The following is a 16,194-nucleotide window of genomic DNA, read 5'->3' as shown; positions in this document are numbered from 1 at the left end:
TGTTATATCAGGCTTGCGTCGTTTTAAAACGTTAGTTTTATTTCATAATATAAAATATATACAATAACTTATACATAATTAATATTTAAATTTAAAATTAATTCATATATAATATAATCAAGGCAATAAATAGGCATTTTTTAATCATTCTATTTTATATTTCATGATTACATAAACCGGTTATAAAAACACCACCCACTTTATTTTCCTCTTCTATAATTTTGTTCCAAAACTTTCGAAGGATTTAATTACCAGTTCAATCACGGGTGTTCAATTGAAATAGCAAATCAAAGTATTTATTTACGTGCAATCAGTACAATATTCTAGTATTATACTGAAATTATTTGCAGATGTCGTGGAGTATTTTTACAGTAGATTTTGTTTAATTAACTATCTATTCAGTTGGGTTTCATCTGAAGTTGTCTGCATGAAGAATTAACCTTCCATAACGATTGATTTAATATTTTAAGTAAACTTATGGTTTTTATTTATGTGAAATTAACCTTTATAGGGAATTCCTTTTGAAAACGAAATACCAAAAACTGGTGGAGTCAAAATCCACGTAAAATCTCTAATCAAATTATATTCCATAAGATCGCATTTCTCAGTTTGAGGCTGAATAGAACTAAATAGTACGCGTACACATCTAAGAACATATTTCAATATTCCATGTGAACTGAAAACTAATATATATATATATATATATCATGAGGAGAAGGACATAAAGACTTGCTAAAAGGGTCAATTTATTCCCGATGTTTCGTAATGTTTTCATTACATTTTCGAGGGCTGTACAAAATAGATAACAAAATAAATTACAATATAGCTTAGAATTTGAAATTTAAAGATAAAAGTTGCACAATGATTACAAACTTAAAATATTAAACAGACTAAAAGGACACCTTTAAAATACACAAAACGTAAAATAAATGGGACAAAAAATTATTAACAGTAAAAAGGAAATTAAAAAAACCATAAAAAATGTGAAAAATTCAAAAGTTAAGTAAAACTGGACCAACCTATTCAGTGGCAATGTCAAGAATGGAGACAAAAGGTAGAAATTAAGAGAGGTGCAGTGTGTTCAACAAGGGGACGAGTCGTTTGATCATTAACGATTCTAAGATTGTCAAATTGTGGCTGTTGGAAGCTCGTCCTACAACTGTAAAGTCCTTATTTTCAATAGAGGTTTTACATACTCTAGAATGATTTCTAATATTAGAAAACTCTGGGTTTGCAATTTTGCTGCCTGTCCTATAACTTACTCCACGATGTGAATCTATGCGTACCGTCAGAAGCCTCCTGGTGGATCCAATATAAGTTCCTAAATTACATTTAGGACAATTATAGCTGTACACACACCCGGAGGACATTTAAGGGCACAAACGATCTTTAAAGTTGAATAATGACCCAATAGTAACAGGATTAGTGGGAATCAAATGGACCTTAATCCTGTTACTATTGGGTCATTATTCAACTTTAAAGATCGTTTGTGCCCTTAAATGTCCTCCGGGTGTGTGTACAGCTATAATTGTCCTAAATGTAATTTAGGAACTTATATTGGATCCACCAGGAGGCTTCTGAAGGTACACATAGATTCACATCGTGGAGTAAGTTATAGGACAGGCAGCAAAATTGCAAACCCAGAGTTTTCTAATATTAGAAATCATTCTAGAGTATGTAAAACCTCTATTGAAAATAAGGACTTTACAGTTGTAGGACGAGCTTCCAACAGCCACGAATTGACAATCTTAGAATCGTTAATGATCAAACGACTCGTCCCCTTGTTGAACAGCCAAACCTCTGCTGGCACACTGCACCTCTCTTAGTTTCTTAATTCCTTCTATCTCCAGCCTTGACATTGCCGCTGAATAGGTTGGTCCAGTTTTACTTAACTTTTGAATGTGGTTTTTTAATTTCTTCTTTCTCCTATTTATTTTACGTTTTGTGTATTTTAAAAGTGTCCTTTTAGTCTTTTTAATATTTTAAGTTTGTAACCATTGTGCAACTTTTATCTTTAAAGTTCTAATTCTTAGCTTTATTAGATAACATAAAATAAATTGTATAATTTATTTTATGTTATCTATTTTGTACAGCACTCGAAAATGTAATGAAGACATTACGAAACGTCGGGAATAAATTGACCCTTTTAGCAAGTCTTTATGTCCTTCTCCTCATTAGTGTATATCTGGCTGTGGCCACCGCTGTTTGTATATATATATATATATATATATATATATATATATATATATATATATATATATATATATATATATATATCATGAAATATTAATAGTAACAGTCTTTTTCCTACAAGAATATTCAATAGTCAAATTTACTGACAAAAATTTTGCTAAAATAGCAATTCATAATTCCTTTGAATGCAAAACTAAAAGACAATTGCTAACATCTGCACATTCATACATAACTACTTTTACAAGAGAGAGAGGGAGGAAGAGATCAGACTCTCTTCTGTAACACATCTTTCCGTTCGACAAAGACAGAAGTTCTTCAGTAGACCAAAATCATGTTGTCAGAGTTGATGGAATGTCCCCAGTATGCATTGCAATGAAGTTCTCCAGTTGCCTCTGGAAGTTTGCCATCCTTTCGTCGTTCTAAAAGGGAAGGAATTCAAAATAATGTTATTGAAACCTTCAAAATGGAATATCAAAAACAACTGAAATTAAGTTTTTGCCATACACTCACATTTCCATTGCTTTGTTTTATTTCATTTCAACATGTCATCTTTTTGCTCATTTGAATTTTCTGTTTCGAAGTTATTTTTTGAGAGAGCCAATTAACTGTTATATACAAGGATTTATATTTATGCCATTTTTAAGTATCTTTCGTCACTCTTAACATTCCACAATTTCTTTTGAAAGATGACATTATATCCGAACCTGCGACCCAAAGTGGATAAGTAAACAATGACTTTAAAGTTATCAATACAATGTACAACACTGTGTTATGTGGGTAAATTGAGCCTGCCACAGAAGAATCTTAAGTGCATAGATGAACAGATGGATATAGATAGATAGATTGATGGATAGAGAAATGAGTGAATAATAGATATTTAAACAACTGTATAAGCTTCATGTCTAAGTTATCACATGCAAACTATTAAACAATCTATCACTATGGTGGGCGCGACAAAGCTATCTCGGTAAAATGAACGGATTATCGAAACATTTTCTTTGCCCATCTCATAGGTACATTTCCCATGAATCATCCACCTTACCTTCCTACCGACCAAGATATGAAGGTCGGTGTTGGCGGAGAGGTGAGGCGTAGGAGGTACCTGCAGAAGGGAGTAACCGAAATGGGCAGCTAGTCCTTCCTCGCATAATAGGATGGCTGCAACGGCGTCCCAAGTTTCGACTGTGCTCCTGAGGGCCAGGCGGGCGTGGCTTGCGGCTGCCTGCGCTCTGCGAACATGAGAAAATGAATTTACTGGTTGGTTAATATTGACGCGGAAGTCTTTTTGAAGGCATAAAATATCTAATATGACACATCTAAAGGCCCCCATACACTGAACGATTGTCGTTATCGACCCACACTATTCATACAGTATGAACGCTCTCCGCACTGATTTCAGTCTGAACAAAGATTTTGTCTGGAGAAGACATGACATCATCTCTAGAAGAGACGCGCGCGATAGCGTTATATCGGCAGACAAACCCATACATTGAACGATCTGTGTATGAGTATGACAGACTTCAGTCGCAAGCCAGCAACCTGGTCGTGACAGATTCCCGTTGAAATCGTTCAGACACTAAGCTCTCCCCACTTTGGCATTCAGACAAGCCCATATTCTGTTTTTGCGAACGATACAGACAATCGTTCAGTGTATGGGGGCCTCAACTCCGAAGAGTATACTACTCACAAAGTATGTATGGCGGTGACGGGCACGGCTGACCCCTGGACACAGTCGCCTCGTAATCTCCTAGCTGCCACATAATACCCTCGAATCAGTTTCTCTGCTCCTGCGCTGAACACAGTCTCTAGGCTACGAGCCATAGCCAGGTACTGTTGGACAGAAAAGCATTTTAATGTATGGAAGAGAGAAATCATCTTTGGTTGTGGATATATATATATATATATATATATATAGATATATATATATAATATATATATATTATTATATATATATATATATATATATGTATGGTATGTATGTATATGCAAAAAAAACCACGTGCAGTTCTCCTACTTGAAATTCTGAACATTTTATAGTCCGAATATTTATGAAATCTCAATATCTACTATGTACAGAAGAACACGGGTGACTTAATCGTTTATCTGTATCATAAAATTGATTTAGTACTTTTTTAAACTAATTATACGGAAACAAAGTTATACAACTTTTGAATGAGTTATCATTGATTTTCATAATTATCATAAGCTACAAACTCCATTTAAAAGAAAGTGAAACAGTCAGTCGTGAAGTAGCAACTTGAATAACGAGAGAGAGAGAGAGAGAGAGAGAGAGAGGAGAGAGAGAGAGAGAGAGAGAGAGATTGCCTCTTTCAGATCCTCTGGTCGCAATAAAGTTGACGCCTGAGACTCCATTGGATTCGTAATGGCGTTCAGCAGCGAGTGAAGTGTTATCTCTTCCTCAGCCTTGGACTCACACTCGCCACCAGGTGTCTCTGTGTATATTACCAGTCCAAATACACTGGAAGATTTAACAATAATGATGAAATGTAGACTATTACTGCTACGCATGGGCGGCCGCAGCATATACTACAAGAGGGGGCAAATCACACACACACAATATATATATATATATATATATATATATATATATATATATATATATATATAGATATAACCAATAATTCAAGTGAAGCCAGATGCGATAAAGAAAAACTACAATGTTACATTGACATTTTTTTCAATAGTTCCATGTTCAGCTGAATTCAAGTATTTCTGGCAAGGACAACGCAGTTATATACTATGTACAAATCTTATACAATACATAATGATACCTTTGATTTACTTAAAACTAAAAAAAAATATTGATGTACATAAATGTAATATATATATTATAATTAATAAAAAATATATATATAGATATATAATATATAATATATATAAGATGTATAATATATATATATATATATATATATCTCATTTTCTGTGAGCTCGATTAGAAAATTTGAACAGACTCCCTGCACTTACTCTGAAATAGATTTCGTTAGGTCTCCGAGTGGCACACGGAGGAACATGTCCTCCATTTCGGTCGAAGTTCTGCCCTTGTGGTGAGCAGGGTCGTAGCATGCCCATGCGGCTGCTCGAAGAGGGTACTTTAGGATGGGGGTTTGGGACCGTAGACGAGGAGCTGCCTCCACCAGTACCATGCCACTTTCCAGAGCTGTGAAGCAGTTGGAAGATGAGCGTTGTGTGTTCAACGTAGATTCAATTAATTGAAATGTCTGCAGAGTATAGTGACAATAAATTCATTTGAAAAGAATACTCTGGGCCAAATCAAAATCGTTAATTCCAGTTGGTATTGCCCTAAGATACTCTAAATTGCTTCCTGTCCCTTGGTTGAACTAGCCATCTTCATCTGTAAATCATCGAAAACTTTTTATTTATTATTTTTATAACCCAACTCTTCACTTACTATTACAAACAGAACGCCTGGCGTCTTTCTTGAATTTGGAGAAGTCTCCGAGAACGCACACACCGCCGTGGGCGAGAAGTAAGGATCCTCCCTGCACCCAGATCTTCCCTTCGTGGTCCTTGCTGAATGATGCCGTGACGTCGTCCAAGGACGAGTGAGTCACGGAGTGTGAGGCGAATTTGGCTCCATACCAAAGAAGCCGTAGAACCAGCGTGGTGTTGCTTCCTACGGCTAAGACTGCGAGTCCAGCCTAAGGACAATATATATATATATATATATATATATATATATATATATATATATATATATATAGTACAGTAGCATAGTAGGCTACATACATAAAAACATACTATAGAAAACAGTGGGCTTCAAATGCTTTCCAGAAGCAAAATAAAAGATATACACCATGAAAAATGATATTAAACTAAAATATAACATTGATTTTCCAGGGCATTCAAATTCCATGTGCAATTAAGAGGATTGTGTATTGAAAATCAACGCCAACATTATTTATTAAAAAAAAGACGGTAATAAAACTTAATATCTTAAAGCATGCTCTTGCAATTTATCCATATAGAAAACCACTACCAACCTTCTGTGAAGAGCATGACGCTAATGACAGGAGCAGTGCCAACTTCAGAGTATGGAAGGTCCCCGCTGGAACAACTGCAGTGCCAAACATATATGCCAGCGTCAGAACCAGAGACCATGGTGATGACTGCCTGTCTCTCACCAGTTGCCTATTGGTAAGATGATTAGTTGATTAGTGTTTGTTTGTTTGTTGGTATGTTACTTTCAGTTGCATGGAAACAGTGGTTATTCAGCAACGGGACCGACGGCTTTACGTGACTTCCGAACCACGTCGAGAGTGACCTTCCAACACCAGAAAGACACATCTCTGACCCCTCAGTGGAATGCCCGAGAATCGAACTCGCGGCCACCGGGGTGGCAGGTCAAGACCATACCGACCACGACACTGAGGCGCTTAGGTAGTTGATTAGTGACGACAAAATGGTGATAACCTGATTCATTAAAATTAAGATAAAGATAAAGATCAGAAAATAATATGCAGAAGAACATGTACGAATACACAGTCATCAATATGTAAGTACCATCAATGATTCTCTTAAAAGCATAGCAGCTAACTTTTCCTCACAGAGGTAGGTCCTGTGGCACTCACCTGAACAGAGGAGGTAAGGAGGAAGGAGGCCTCAGAGGGGCAGGAGGATGTACCAGAATTCCTTCGAGGCACGGGAACTCGTTGCATTTCTTCGGCACTATCATCACAGTTGCCTGCATCCTCTGGCCTGGCGCTAGGTTGGCCAACATCTCGTCTTGTAAAGTAGAGAAGAAGCATTGGGTTTTAGGATAAGGCATATGATCACCACCGAGTTATTGGGGACGAAGCAGGCCTTTTTTGTAAAATTAATAACTAACTATTTATCTATCTATTAACAAACAAATGAGAATAAACTAATGAATGAATAGAAATATGACTTGATTAAAAATGAATGAGTAATTATTTATAAAATAGATAAATAAATAAAAGAATTACCTCATTGAGTATTCTGTGAAAAACTTGCATATTAACAAACAATTTATGATCAAATAACTAAATAACCGGAAGGGTCAAATAAACCAAATTAAGAAAAATACGAACATTGTTTACCACGAAATAAACTTTCCATTTCCATCTTACCTCGAAGGGTGATCTTCAACAACTGTGCCCTCATGTAAACCTCTCTGGTAAGGGCACTACTCTGAGAGTCAGGAAGTAAAAAGATGAAAGATTTCTCGCCTAGTTCATGGGATGATGGATCCTCCTCCAGCTCAGAGCAACAAACCCTAAAAAAAAATGTGGAATATAAAGAAAATATGATATTACTTCTTTTGATTTGAAATAAATGGGGGATTTGATGTGAGCGGTAGTGAGTCCCAGTGAGGCCTGAGTGATGATGGAGTGAGCAAGTGAGTGTACGTTGTTTTTCTATACCGCATAGTATATGAGAGTTTTTCTACTTACTAAGCAAGAATAAATGGTGTTTTGTGCTATATGCATGTATTATCTATTTGCGTTTACATTATCTATAGTATACATTTTACATTACCTATCAAAAGCCATTTTCTTTAAATGAAGAATGAAATAAATATTCTAACCAGAAAACAGCAAGGGACCTAGAAAAACCGACCTGCAGCGTGGCTTATGGTGCATATCATCAGCATCTTGGCCTGCAACGGCAAACACTCTAATATGAAGATCTCTGGCCATACCGACACACCCTTCACTGGTACAAAGATAACGAGCCCAGACACTGGAAAAAATGGATTCGTAATAAACAAAAAATTACTGTCGAGGCTTGGAAAGTCACTTTTCTTGGGTATCATAGTAAATAAAGAGAAATGGATGTATGGCCATATATTAAATAAATAGTTGACAATTAAGTCAATTACTAATTGCTGTATCCACATCTCCTTTTAAATACTTTATACATCACATTGATTCCGAAATGCCTTATCTTGCCATTAGCTGTCCTATAAATCTGTATGAATCTATCAGGCTAGGTCACCAAATACTCAAGTTTCTTGTGCCTGAACTCCTCTATCCATCTTTTTTCATTACAAAAGATAAGATGTCGTTCTTGGGACATGTCAGCTGGCTAAACACAGACGAGAAATTCTAGCACTCATATTTCCTGATATCGAATCTGCAGATCGTGAGAACTACACTAGTCTCTCCTGTGGACTTCTCATATATAAGAAGTCATTCGTCAAAAATGGAGTTCGTTCACACGTGAGTCATCGCGACTCAAACGATTTACATACATTTCATGTAAGACATTTGCTTTGATAACAACAACAACAACAACAACAACAACAACAACAACAACAACAACAACAACAACAACAACAACAACAATAATAATAATAATAATAATAATAATAATAATAATAATAATAATAATAATAATATGTGGCGCCGTGGCAGAGTGGGTTAGGCCGTCAATTGACTGGTTAAGCAACATTAGGGCTGGTCAGTCGTTGGATGGGTGACCGCTCTCCTCGACGTTGATTCCTTGGGAAAGGATCTTTACCATAATTTCCTCAGTCTACTCAGCTGTAAATGAGTACCTATTCCTGATGGGGTAGGGTCCAGCTATGGGTTAAATAGCAAAACTCAGCAATGATGGAAAGAAATGAAGGATTAAACGACAACAAACGTAAATGGAACCTCTGGCAACAGAGGAGCTTCGTCCGGCAACCAGGTATTCAGCCCAATTGAAGGGGAAGACGGTCAGGTTCTTGGAAGTCGTCATCCAGCAACTGACCACCACAACGACAGTAACCAACAACCAGAGACTGGAGCTACAGAAGCAAACCAGAGGCAGAAATGGACAAGAGAAGAAAATAAGGAAATATGGAGATGCTACATCAGACGCAACCCGACGGAGAGAGGATATAGAAGAAGGTTGGTCAACATCTGGAATGAGAGGAATAACACCCCCCAAACAGAGCAGTGACTGGCAGACCAAGTAAGGAACATAAAGAAAAAGAAATGGCTCTCCCCAACAGAAAGAGAGGAATTGGAAAGGGAAATGACACACGGCAACGAATTACAAGAAGACGAACTGAGAGACGATGCCACAGAAGACGACAGGGATGATGAGGTATCAAACAACGACATACAAAGAAACACCGAAGGAGTAACAGACAGGACGGAATGGGTAGAAAAGATCAGACAATGGATGAAGCCAGATACAGAGAGAACAAAGATCCCCTCCATGAAAGCCTACAACACCAAGAAATTAAGGGAGAAAACAAGTGAGGTCAATGAAATAATGAGACTAATACACACCACCAATATCACAGAAACAAATAACTTGACATATGCAGGAGCAAGATTAGTAGCAGAACTGATGGAGATACGAACACCAGCACCACCAGCACAACCAACTCAACAGAAACCAAAACAGCAACCGCCTTGGAAAAGGCGCCTGGAAAAGCAAATCATGGTGATGAGATCTGACTTAAATAAACTGAAAGAGATGGCAGAAAAAAGGCTAAGAAGCAAGAAAACAAGGGAGGAACTCAACGAGAAATACAAAGTACACGAGAAGGGACTAAACAATACAATAGAAGATGTAAAACAGAGGCTTAAGGCCAAAGCACATAAGATCCAACGATACATGAACAGGAATTAGGGATACCAACAGAACAAACTATTCGGAACCAACCAGAAAAGACTATACAGCCAACTAAGAGGGGAAGACAACCACCCAGAAATTCCTGAAGCCGAACCAAGTAAGAGACTCTGGGAAAACATATGGAGCAATCCGGTATCACACAACAAACATGCAACATGGCTCCAGGTAGTCAAGGCTGAAGAAATAGGGAGAATAAAACAAAGATTCACAGACTTCACGACAGACACAGTCAGAAACCAAGTAAAGAAAATGCCCAACTGGAAAGCCCCAGGTCCCGATGAAGTCCATGGATACTGGCTCAAAAACTTCAAGGCCCTACACCCATGAATAGCAGAACAACTCCAGCATTGTATCACAAATCACCATGCGCCCTAATGGATGACCACAGGAAGAACATCCTTAGTCCAGAAAGACAAGAGTAAGGGAAATATAGCCAGTAACTACAGGCCTATCACCTGCCTACCAATAATGTGGAAGTTACTAACAGGTATCATCAGCGAAAGGCTATACAACTACCTAGAGGATACAAACACCATCCCCCACCAACAGAAAGGCTGCAGAAGGAAGTGTAGGGGCACAAAAGACCAGCTCCTGATAGACAAAATGGTAATGAAGAACAGTATGAGAAGAAAACCAACCTAAGCATGGCATGGATAGACTATAAGAAAGCCTTCGACATAATACCACACACATGGCTAATAGAATGCCTGAAAATATATGGGGCAGAGGAAAACACCAACAGCTTCCTCAAAAATACAATGCGCAACTAGAATACAATACTTACAAGCTCTGGAATAAGACTAGCAAAGGTTAATATCAGGAGAGGGATCTTCCAGGGCGACTCACTGTCCCCACTACTCTTCGTAGTAGTCATGATTCCTATGACAAAAGTGCTGCAGAAGATGGATGCTGGGTACCAACTCAAGAAAAGAGGCAACAGAATTAACCATCTGATGTTCATGGACGACATCAAGCTGTATGGTAAGAACATCAAGGAAATAGATACCCTAATCCAGACTGTAAGGATTGTATCTGGGGACATCAGGATGGAGTTTGGAATAGAAAAATGTGCCTTAGTCAACATACAAAAGGGCAAAGTAACAAGGACTGAGGGGATAAAGCTACCAGATGGGAACAACATCAAACACATAGATGAGACGGGATACAAATACCTGGGAATAATGGAAGGAGGGGATATAAAACATCAAGAGATGAAGGACACGATCAAGAAAGAATATATGCAGAGACTGAAGGCGATACTCAAGTCAAAACTCAACGCCAGAAATATGATAAAAGCCATAAAACATGGGCAGTGCCAGTAATCAGATACAGCGCAGGAATAGTGGAATGGACGAAGGCAGAACTTCACAGCATAGACCAGAAAACGAGGAAACATATGACAATACACAAAGCACTACACCCAAGAGCAAATACGGACAGACTATACATAACACGAAAGGAAGGAGGGAGGGGAATACTAAGTATAGAGGACTGCGTCAACATCGAGAACAGAAAACTGGGGCAATATATGAAGACCAGTGAAGACGAGTGGCTCAAGAGTGCATGGGAAGAAGGACTAATAAAAGTAGACGAAGACCCAGAAATATACAGAGACAGGAGAAAGACAAGCAGAACAGAGGAATGGCATAACAAACCAATGCACGGACAATACATGAGACAGACTAAAGAACTAACCAGCGATGACACGTGGCAATGGGAACTGAGGGGAGAGCTCAAGAAGGAAACTGAAGGAACGATAACAGCGGCACAAGATCAGGCCCTAAGAACCAGATATGTTCAAAGAACGATAGATGGAAATAACATCTCCTCCCATATGTTATGTGGGGGAAGCTACAATACGAAAAAATGAAACCATAAACCACATAGCAAGCGAATGCCCGGCAATTGCACAGAACCAGTACAAAAAGAGGCATGATTCAGTAGCAAAAGCCCTCCACTGGAGCCTGTGCAAGAAACACCAGCTACCTTGCAGTAATAAGTGGTACGAACACCAACCTGGAGGAGCGATAGAAAACGATCAGGCAAAGATCCTCTGGGACTATGGTATCAGGACAGATTGGGTGATACGTGCAAATAGACCAGACGTGACGTTGATTGACAAAATCAAGAAGCAAGTATCACTCATTGATGTCGCAATACCATGGGACACCAGAGTTGAAGAGAAAGAGAGGGAAAAAATGGATAAGTATCAAGACCTGAAAATAGAAATAAGAAGGATATGGGATATGCCAGTGGATATTGTACCCATAATCATAGGAGCACTAGGCACGATCCCAAGATCCCTGAAAAGGAATCTGGAAAAACTAGAGGCTGAAGTAGCTCCAGGACTCATACAGAAGAGTGTGATCCCTAGAAACGGCGCACATAGTAAGAAAAGTGATGGACTCCTAAGGAGGAGGATGCAACACGGAACCCCACACTGTAAAAACCACCCAGTCGAATTAGAAGACTGTAATAGAGAGAGAAAAAAAATAACTAATAATAATAATAATATTCCCAAAAGCCCGTCATCAATCGCCCAAGATAGCATAATTTACGCAACAATTTGTGATGTAGCAAAGAACAATTATAATGGAAAATACATTCTTTTATTAAATTCGGCCCACGCCCTAGGTCATCTTAGATCGCCTACTGAAGTCTAGGGCTTATCGGTTCTTACGTGGCACTATTCCAACAGGAAAACAGCATCAAGACCTAAACAGTATATATGTATATATATATATATATATATATATATAATATATATATATATATATATATATATATATATATATATATAGGCACACACGTAAAAACTAGGAGCACATCTCGTGGAATCTAGATCCCTTTGGCGGAAAATGATGAGAAATGTCCTCTTTCAGAAGTACATTTTGGGGACTTCTTTTGATTTCGAAACAGGAGAGACAGCTTCAAAATTAACTGATAATATTATCGTTATTTTCCAAACATTGTCGTAAGAATGTACTAGAATCAAATAAGGATGTAGAGATGAGTAGATAAATTGCACTTACGTGTAAGACTTTGGCAGAGAGAGGGACATGACCCTCCCAGAGACGAGGGCCAAGACTGGGTCTTCGTCAGTGCTTCGTGGTAGATCTGTCACTCCTCCTACGACCCACTCCCGGAACCAGGGGATTCCGTCTACTCTCAAGGGTGCGTGAATCTGCAAGTTAACAATAATTTACGGTAACCTTGGAATTTTCAAAGAGGTAATCCTGGACTGCACATTAAATGAGATACATAACTAACATTATTCTAAACTTCATGAAGCTATCGAAGAAGCAAAAAAACCCCGACCCCCCCCCACCGTGTGAAAGAAGGTTCATGCACGCAATAATACAATATAATAATAATAATAATAATAAATAAAATATAATAATAATAATAATAAGAATAATATATAATAATAAATTAAATATAATGATAATAATAATAATAATAATATGAAGGTAGGAGACCCTCTCTCAAAACCTGTTCTGTTAAAGAGGATGGCAGCATCAGTGGAATTGATTTTGTATATGGTCTTTTCAGTTCTTCTTATTATTCTCTTCTCATCAGGGCTGATATCTGCTAATAGCCGGCCGATGTTCATACTCTGGTTAAGGAAATGTCTTATAAAAATACTAATTTATTGATAAGATAACTAAAAGTGGTGTATAGTCGTCGTAGATTTGTAAACTCTATGGCTACCATCCTCCACTTTTAGTTATCTTATCAATAAATTGGTATTTTTTTAAGACATTTCCTTAACCAGAGTATGAAAATCGGCCAGCTATTAGCAAATATCAGCCCTGATGAGAAGAGCATAATTAAGAAGAATTGAAAAGACCATAAATAAAATCAATTCCACTGATGCTGCCATCCTCTTTAACATAATAATAGTAATAATAATAATAATAATAATAATAATAATAATAAAAATAATAATAATAATAATAATAATAATAATAATAATAATAATAAAAATAATAATAATAATAATAATAATAATAATAAATAATAATCACAGGAGCACTAGGCACGATCCCAAGATCCCTGAAAAGGAATCTAGAAAAACTAGAGGCTGAAGTAGCTCCAGGACTCATGCAGGAAGAAGGTGTGATCCTAGAAACGGCACACATGGTAAGAAAACGTGATGGACTCCTAACGAGGCAGGATGCAAACCCGGAACCCCACACTATAAATACCACCCAGTCGAATTGGAGGACTGTGATAGAGCAAAAAAAAAAAAAAAAATAATAATAATAATAATAAAGCCAGCACCTCACCTGTGAAATCGTTAGTATCTCACCGGCCTCCTGCGTTATGGCCGTATCGATGGGCAAGTCGAATTCTAGCGAAGTTAGAGCCAAGTCGAAATCAACCTTGTCGATAGAGTTCACTACGGAGTCCTTTGTTGGTGCCTGCGTACCAGAGAGTTTAACGCCGTCAGAGTAAAGAGAAGCTATATCGTCCATATCTGGCAGGGAAGTAAGTTGAGATGGTGGACAGTGGTCAGGTTCTGTAGTCAGTTGGGACATCGTGACGTCACTGAGGGGCTGGGGCTTCAGTTCTAGGGATATGGCCACTGCTGCAGTGTGGATCACCTGTTGGAAGATCCTCTGTGCTTCCTTGGGCTTCCTCATGACTAGCGTGACGAAGTCAGCTGGTGGAAAAGTCGGATCAGATTATATATATATATATATATATATATATATATATATATATATATATATATATATATATATATATATATATATATATCATATGAGATTATTCAAATACACCATAGTTTTGTTATGCACCTGCCATTTTGGCTACTATATAAAGCTATTAATGTAAAACGCCTCCTTGACCAAAGAAAAATTGAATGAACAAGTCCATTTATAAATGCAAAACACGATCTGCTTATTTTTTTTGAACAACGTTATTGGACATGGAGCTCATAAATACCCTACATTATAACGTCACATTAATTTTTGCATCTTCTAGTTTCTAGTTTAACAACATTTTTGCTTCCTTGTCATATAACTCCCCTGTAAGACTCTGTTGAAAATTCATTGAACAGGCCTTCTTACAACGGTTTCAATACCGAGTAGTATAGAATTATGTACTGTGCAAGTGTCATAGCTGGGGTTAGTGTACCTTACGCGGTGCACTGTAGGCATTACTTAAGGTTCTTTGCAACGTCCTTTCATTCACTTTACTGTACTTCCATTCATATCTCTCTTTCATCTTTCCACACTCCAATAGCAACTGATTCATAGTGCAACTGAGGGGTTTTCCTCGTGTTACCCCTTTCAAACATTTTTACTATCAATTTCAGTTTCAGCGATGAATGACCTCGTAGGCTCCAGTGCTTGGCCTTTAGCCTAAATTCCATAATAAGTTCAATTCATGGCTTTGTTTAGCAGGAAGCTCTGCTATGAGATTTTGTACCTTCGTCCCGTTACAAGGCCTAGTGGATGAAACAGAAGGGTTAACTCTAAATCCCTTGTAGAAATTGCAGGAGTTACTGAAACCAATATTTTCTATAACTAAATTAAGAGAAATCTTTTATATTCTGTAAGTTTAAAGTATACTGGTAAAACAAGTGTATGTTGTAGGCCGATGTTATGTGCACCTATTTACCTAATCATTATAACGAAACAAAATAGGTCATTCTCGGGACAAAAAGAAAATGAGATAATTCGGCTTACCGTCAATCTCATTGAGCTTTCCAATGTTCACGTGAACTGGCACTTTCAGAACTTTCGGTGGAGGATTCAGCTTCGCACGGGCCACCATTGCTGAACGAAGCTGACTGAGGCCACCCGAGTACTCGAGCCAACGCAAAGCGGCATTACGTCGGTCTTTGTCTGTTTCCATTTTAGCTGTGTTCAAGCTTCAAATAACAATGAGAAGATAGGGGAAGTAACTCTTACATTATATACAAGAGTTATGATGCGTATACATTATAAAGAACAATTTTTCTCGGTAGGCTATAATAGCTACTCTTCCGAAACGACGATGTACCTGTACACAGTAATCTTTGCATGGTAATAAAGCAACAATTTTAATAAATTTCGACAAATTTCAATATGTTATAACATCAGTTATTGATACATACCTTATCACTTTATATCAATATGAATATCCCGCAAATTTCGGGAATATCGCAGAACTTACGAACTGTCAAACCATCGGTATTCGGCTCCACTGACGACGAAATTTATATTTGGCGCCGAAGTACAACGAGCGTAAAATTTTTATGTAAAGTCCCACAATTTGAAAGATATTGATATCAAATGAAGTTCAGATGAATATAGTAAAGATTGAAAGATATGTATGCTTCAGATTTGATGAATAAAGCACAAAATATTCATTATT

At 37.5% G+C, this 16,194-nt stretch overlaps 1 protein-coding gene across 3 annotated transcripts; it reads right to left on the bottom strand.

The window, feature by feature from the left end:
* Window positions 1-2,283: 2,283 nt before the first annotated feature.
* Window positions 2,284-16,065, bottom strand: LOC135203655 (minichromosome maintenance domain-containing protein 2-like). Of its 3 annotated transcripts, none has more exons than XM_064233510.1 (14): window positions 15,935-16,065; window positions 15,525-15,709; window positions 14,115-14,491; window positions 12,858-13,009; window positions 7,813-7,935; window positions 7,323-7,468; window positions 6,804-6,957; window positions 6,216-6,363; window positions 5,624-5,873; window positions 5,179-5,371; window positions 4,519-4,672; window positions 3,881-4,023; window positions 3,236-3,422; window positions 2,284-2,612 (listed from the first exon to the last, which is right to left on the bottom strand). In XM_064233510.1, exons 2-14 carry the CDS (start codon window positions 15,691-15,693, stop codon window positions 2,523-2,525), a joined length of 2,286 nt encoding a protein of 761 aa, XP_064089580.1. In that variant the 5' UTR covers window positions 15,694-15,709; window positions 15,935-16,065; the 3' UTR covers window positions 2,284-2,522. The 3 variants fall into 3 exon arrangements, with proteins under 3 accessions (XP_064089580.1, XP_064089581.1, XP_064089582.1); XM_064233511.1 differs by having other exon boundaries at window positions 15,525-15,698; window positions 15,935-16,043; XM_064233512.1 differs by lacking the exon at window positions 15,525-15,709 and having other exon boundaries at window positions 15,935-16,040.
* Between the last annotated feature and the right edge of the window lie 129 nt (window positions 16,066-16,194).

The sequence above is a fragment of the Macrobrachium nipponense genome, chromosome 36, assembly GCF_015104395.2.
Source record: "Macrobrachium nipponense isolate FS-2020 chromosome 36, ASM1510439v2, whole genome shotgun sequence".
Classification (NCBI taxonomy): domain Eukaryota; kingdom Metazoa; phylum Arthropoda; class Malacostraca; order Decapoda; family Palaemonidae; genus Macrobrachium; species Macrobrachium nipponense.
This window is presented reverse-complemented; position numbering and strand designations above follow the sequence as displayed.

Excerpts from the sequence above, each read along its gene's own strand:
- LOC135203655 (XM_064233510.1), bottom strand. The coding sequence starts at position 15,693 with ATGGAAACAGACAAAGACCGACGTAATGCCGCTTTGCGTTGGCTCGAG. Across the intron at positions 7,469-7,812 it reads CACCATAAGCCACGCTGCAG|GGTTTGTTGCTCTGAGCTGG; the intron begins GTCGGTTTTTCT and ends ATTTTTTTTTAG. Across the intron at positions 6,958-7,322 it reads GTTGAAGATCACCCTTCGAG|ACGAGATGTTGGCCAACCTA; the intron begins GTAAGATGGAAA and ends CTACTTTACAAG.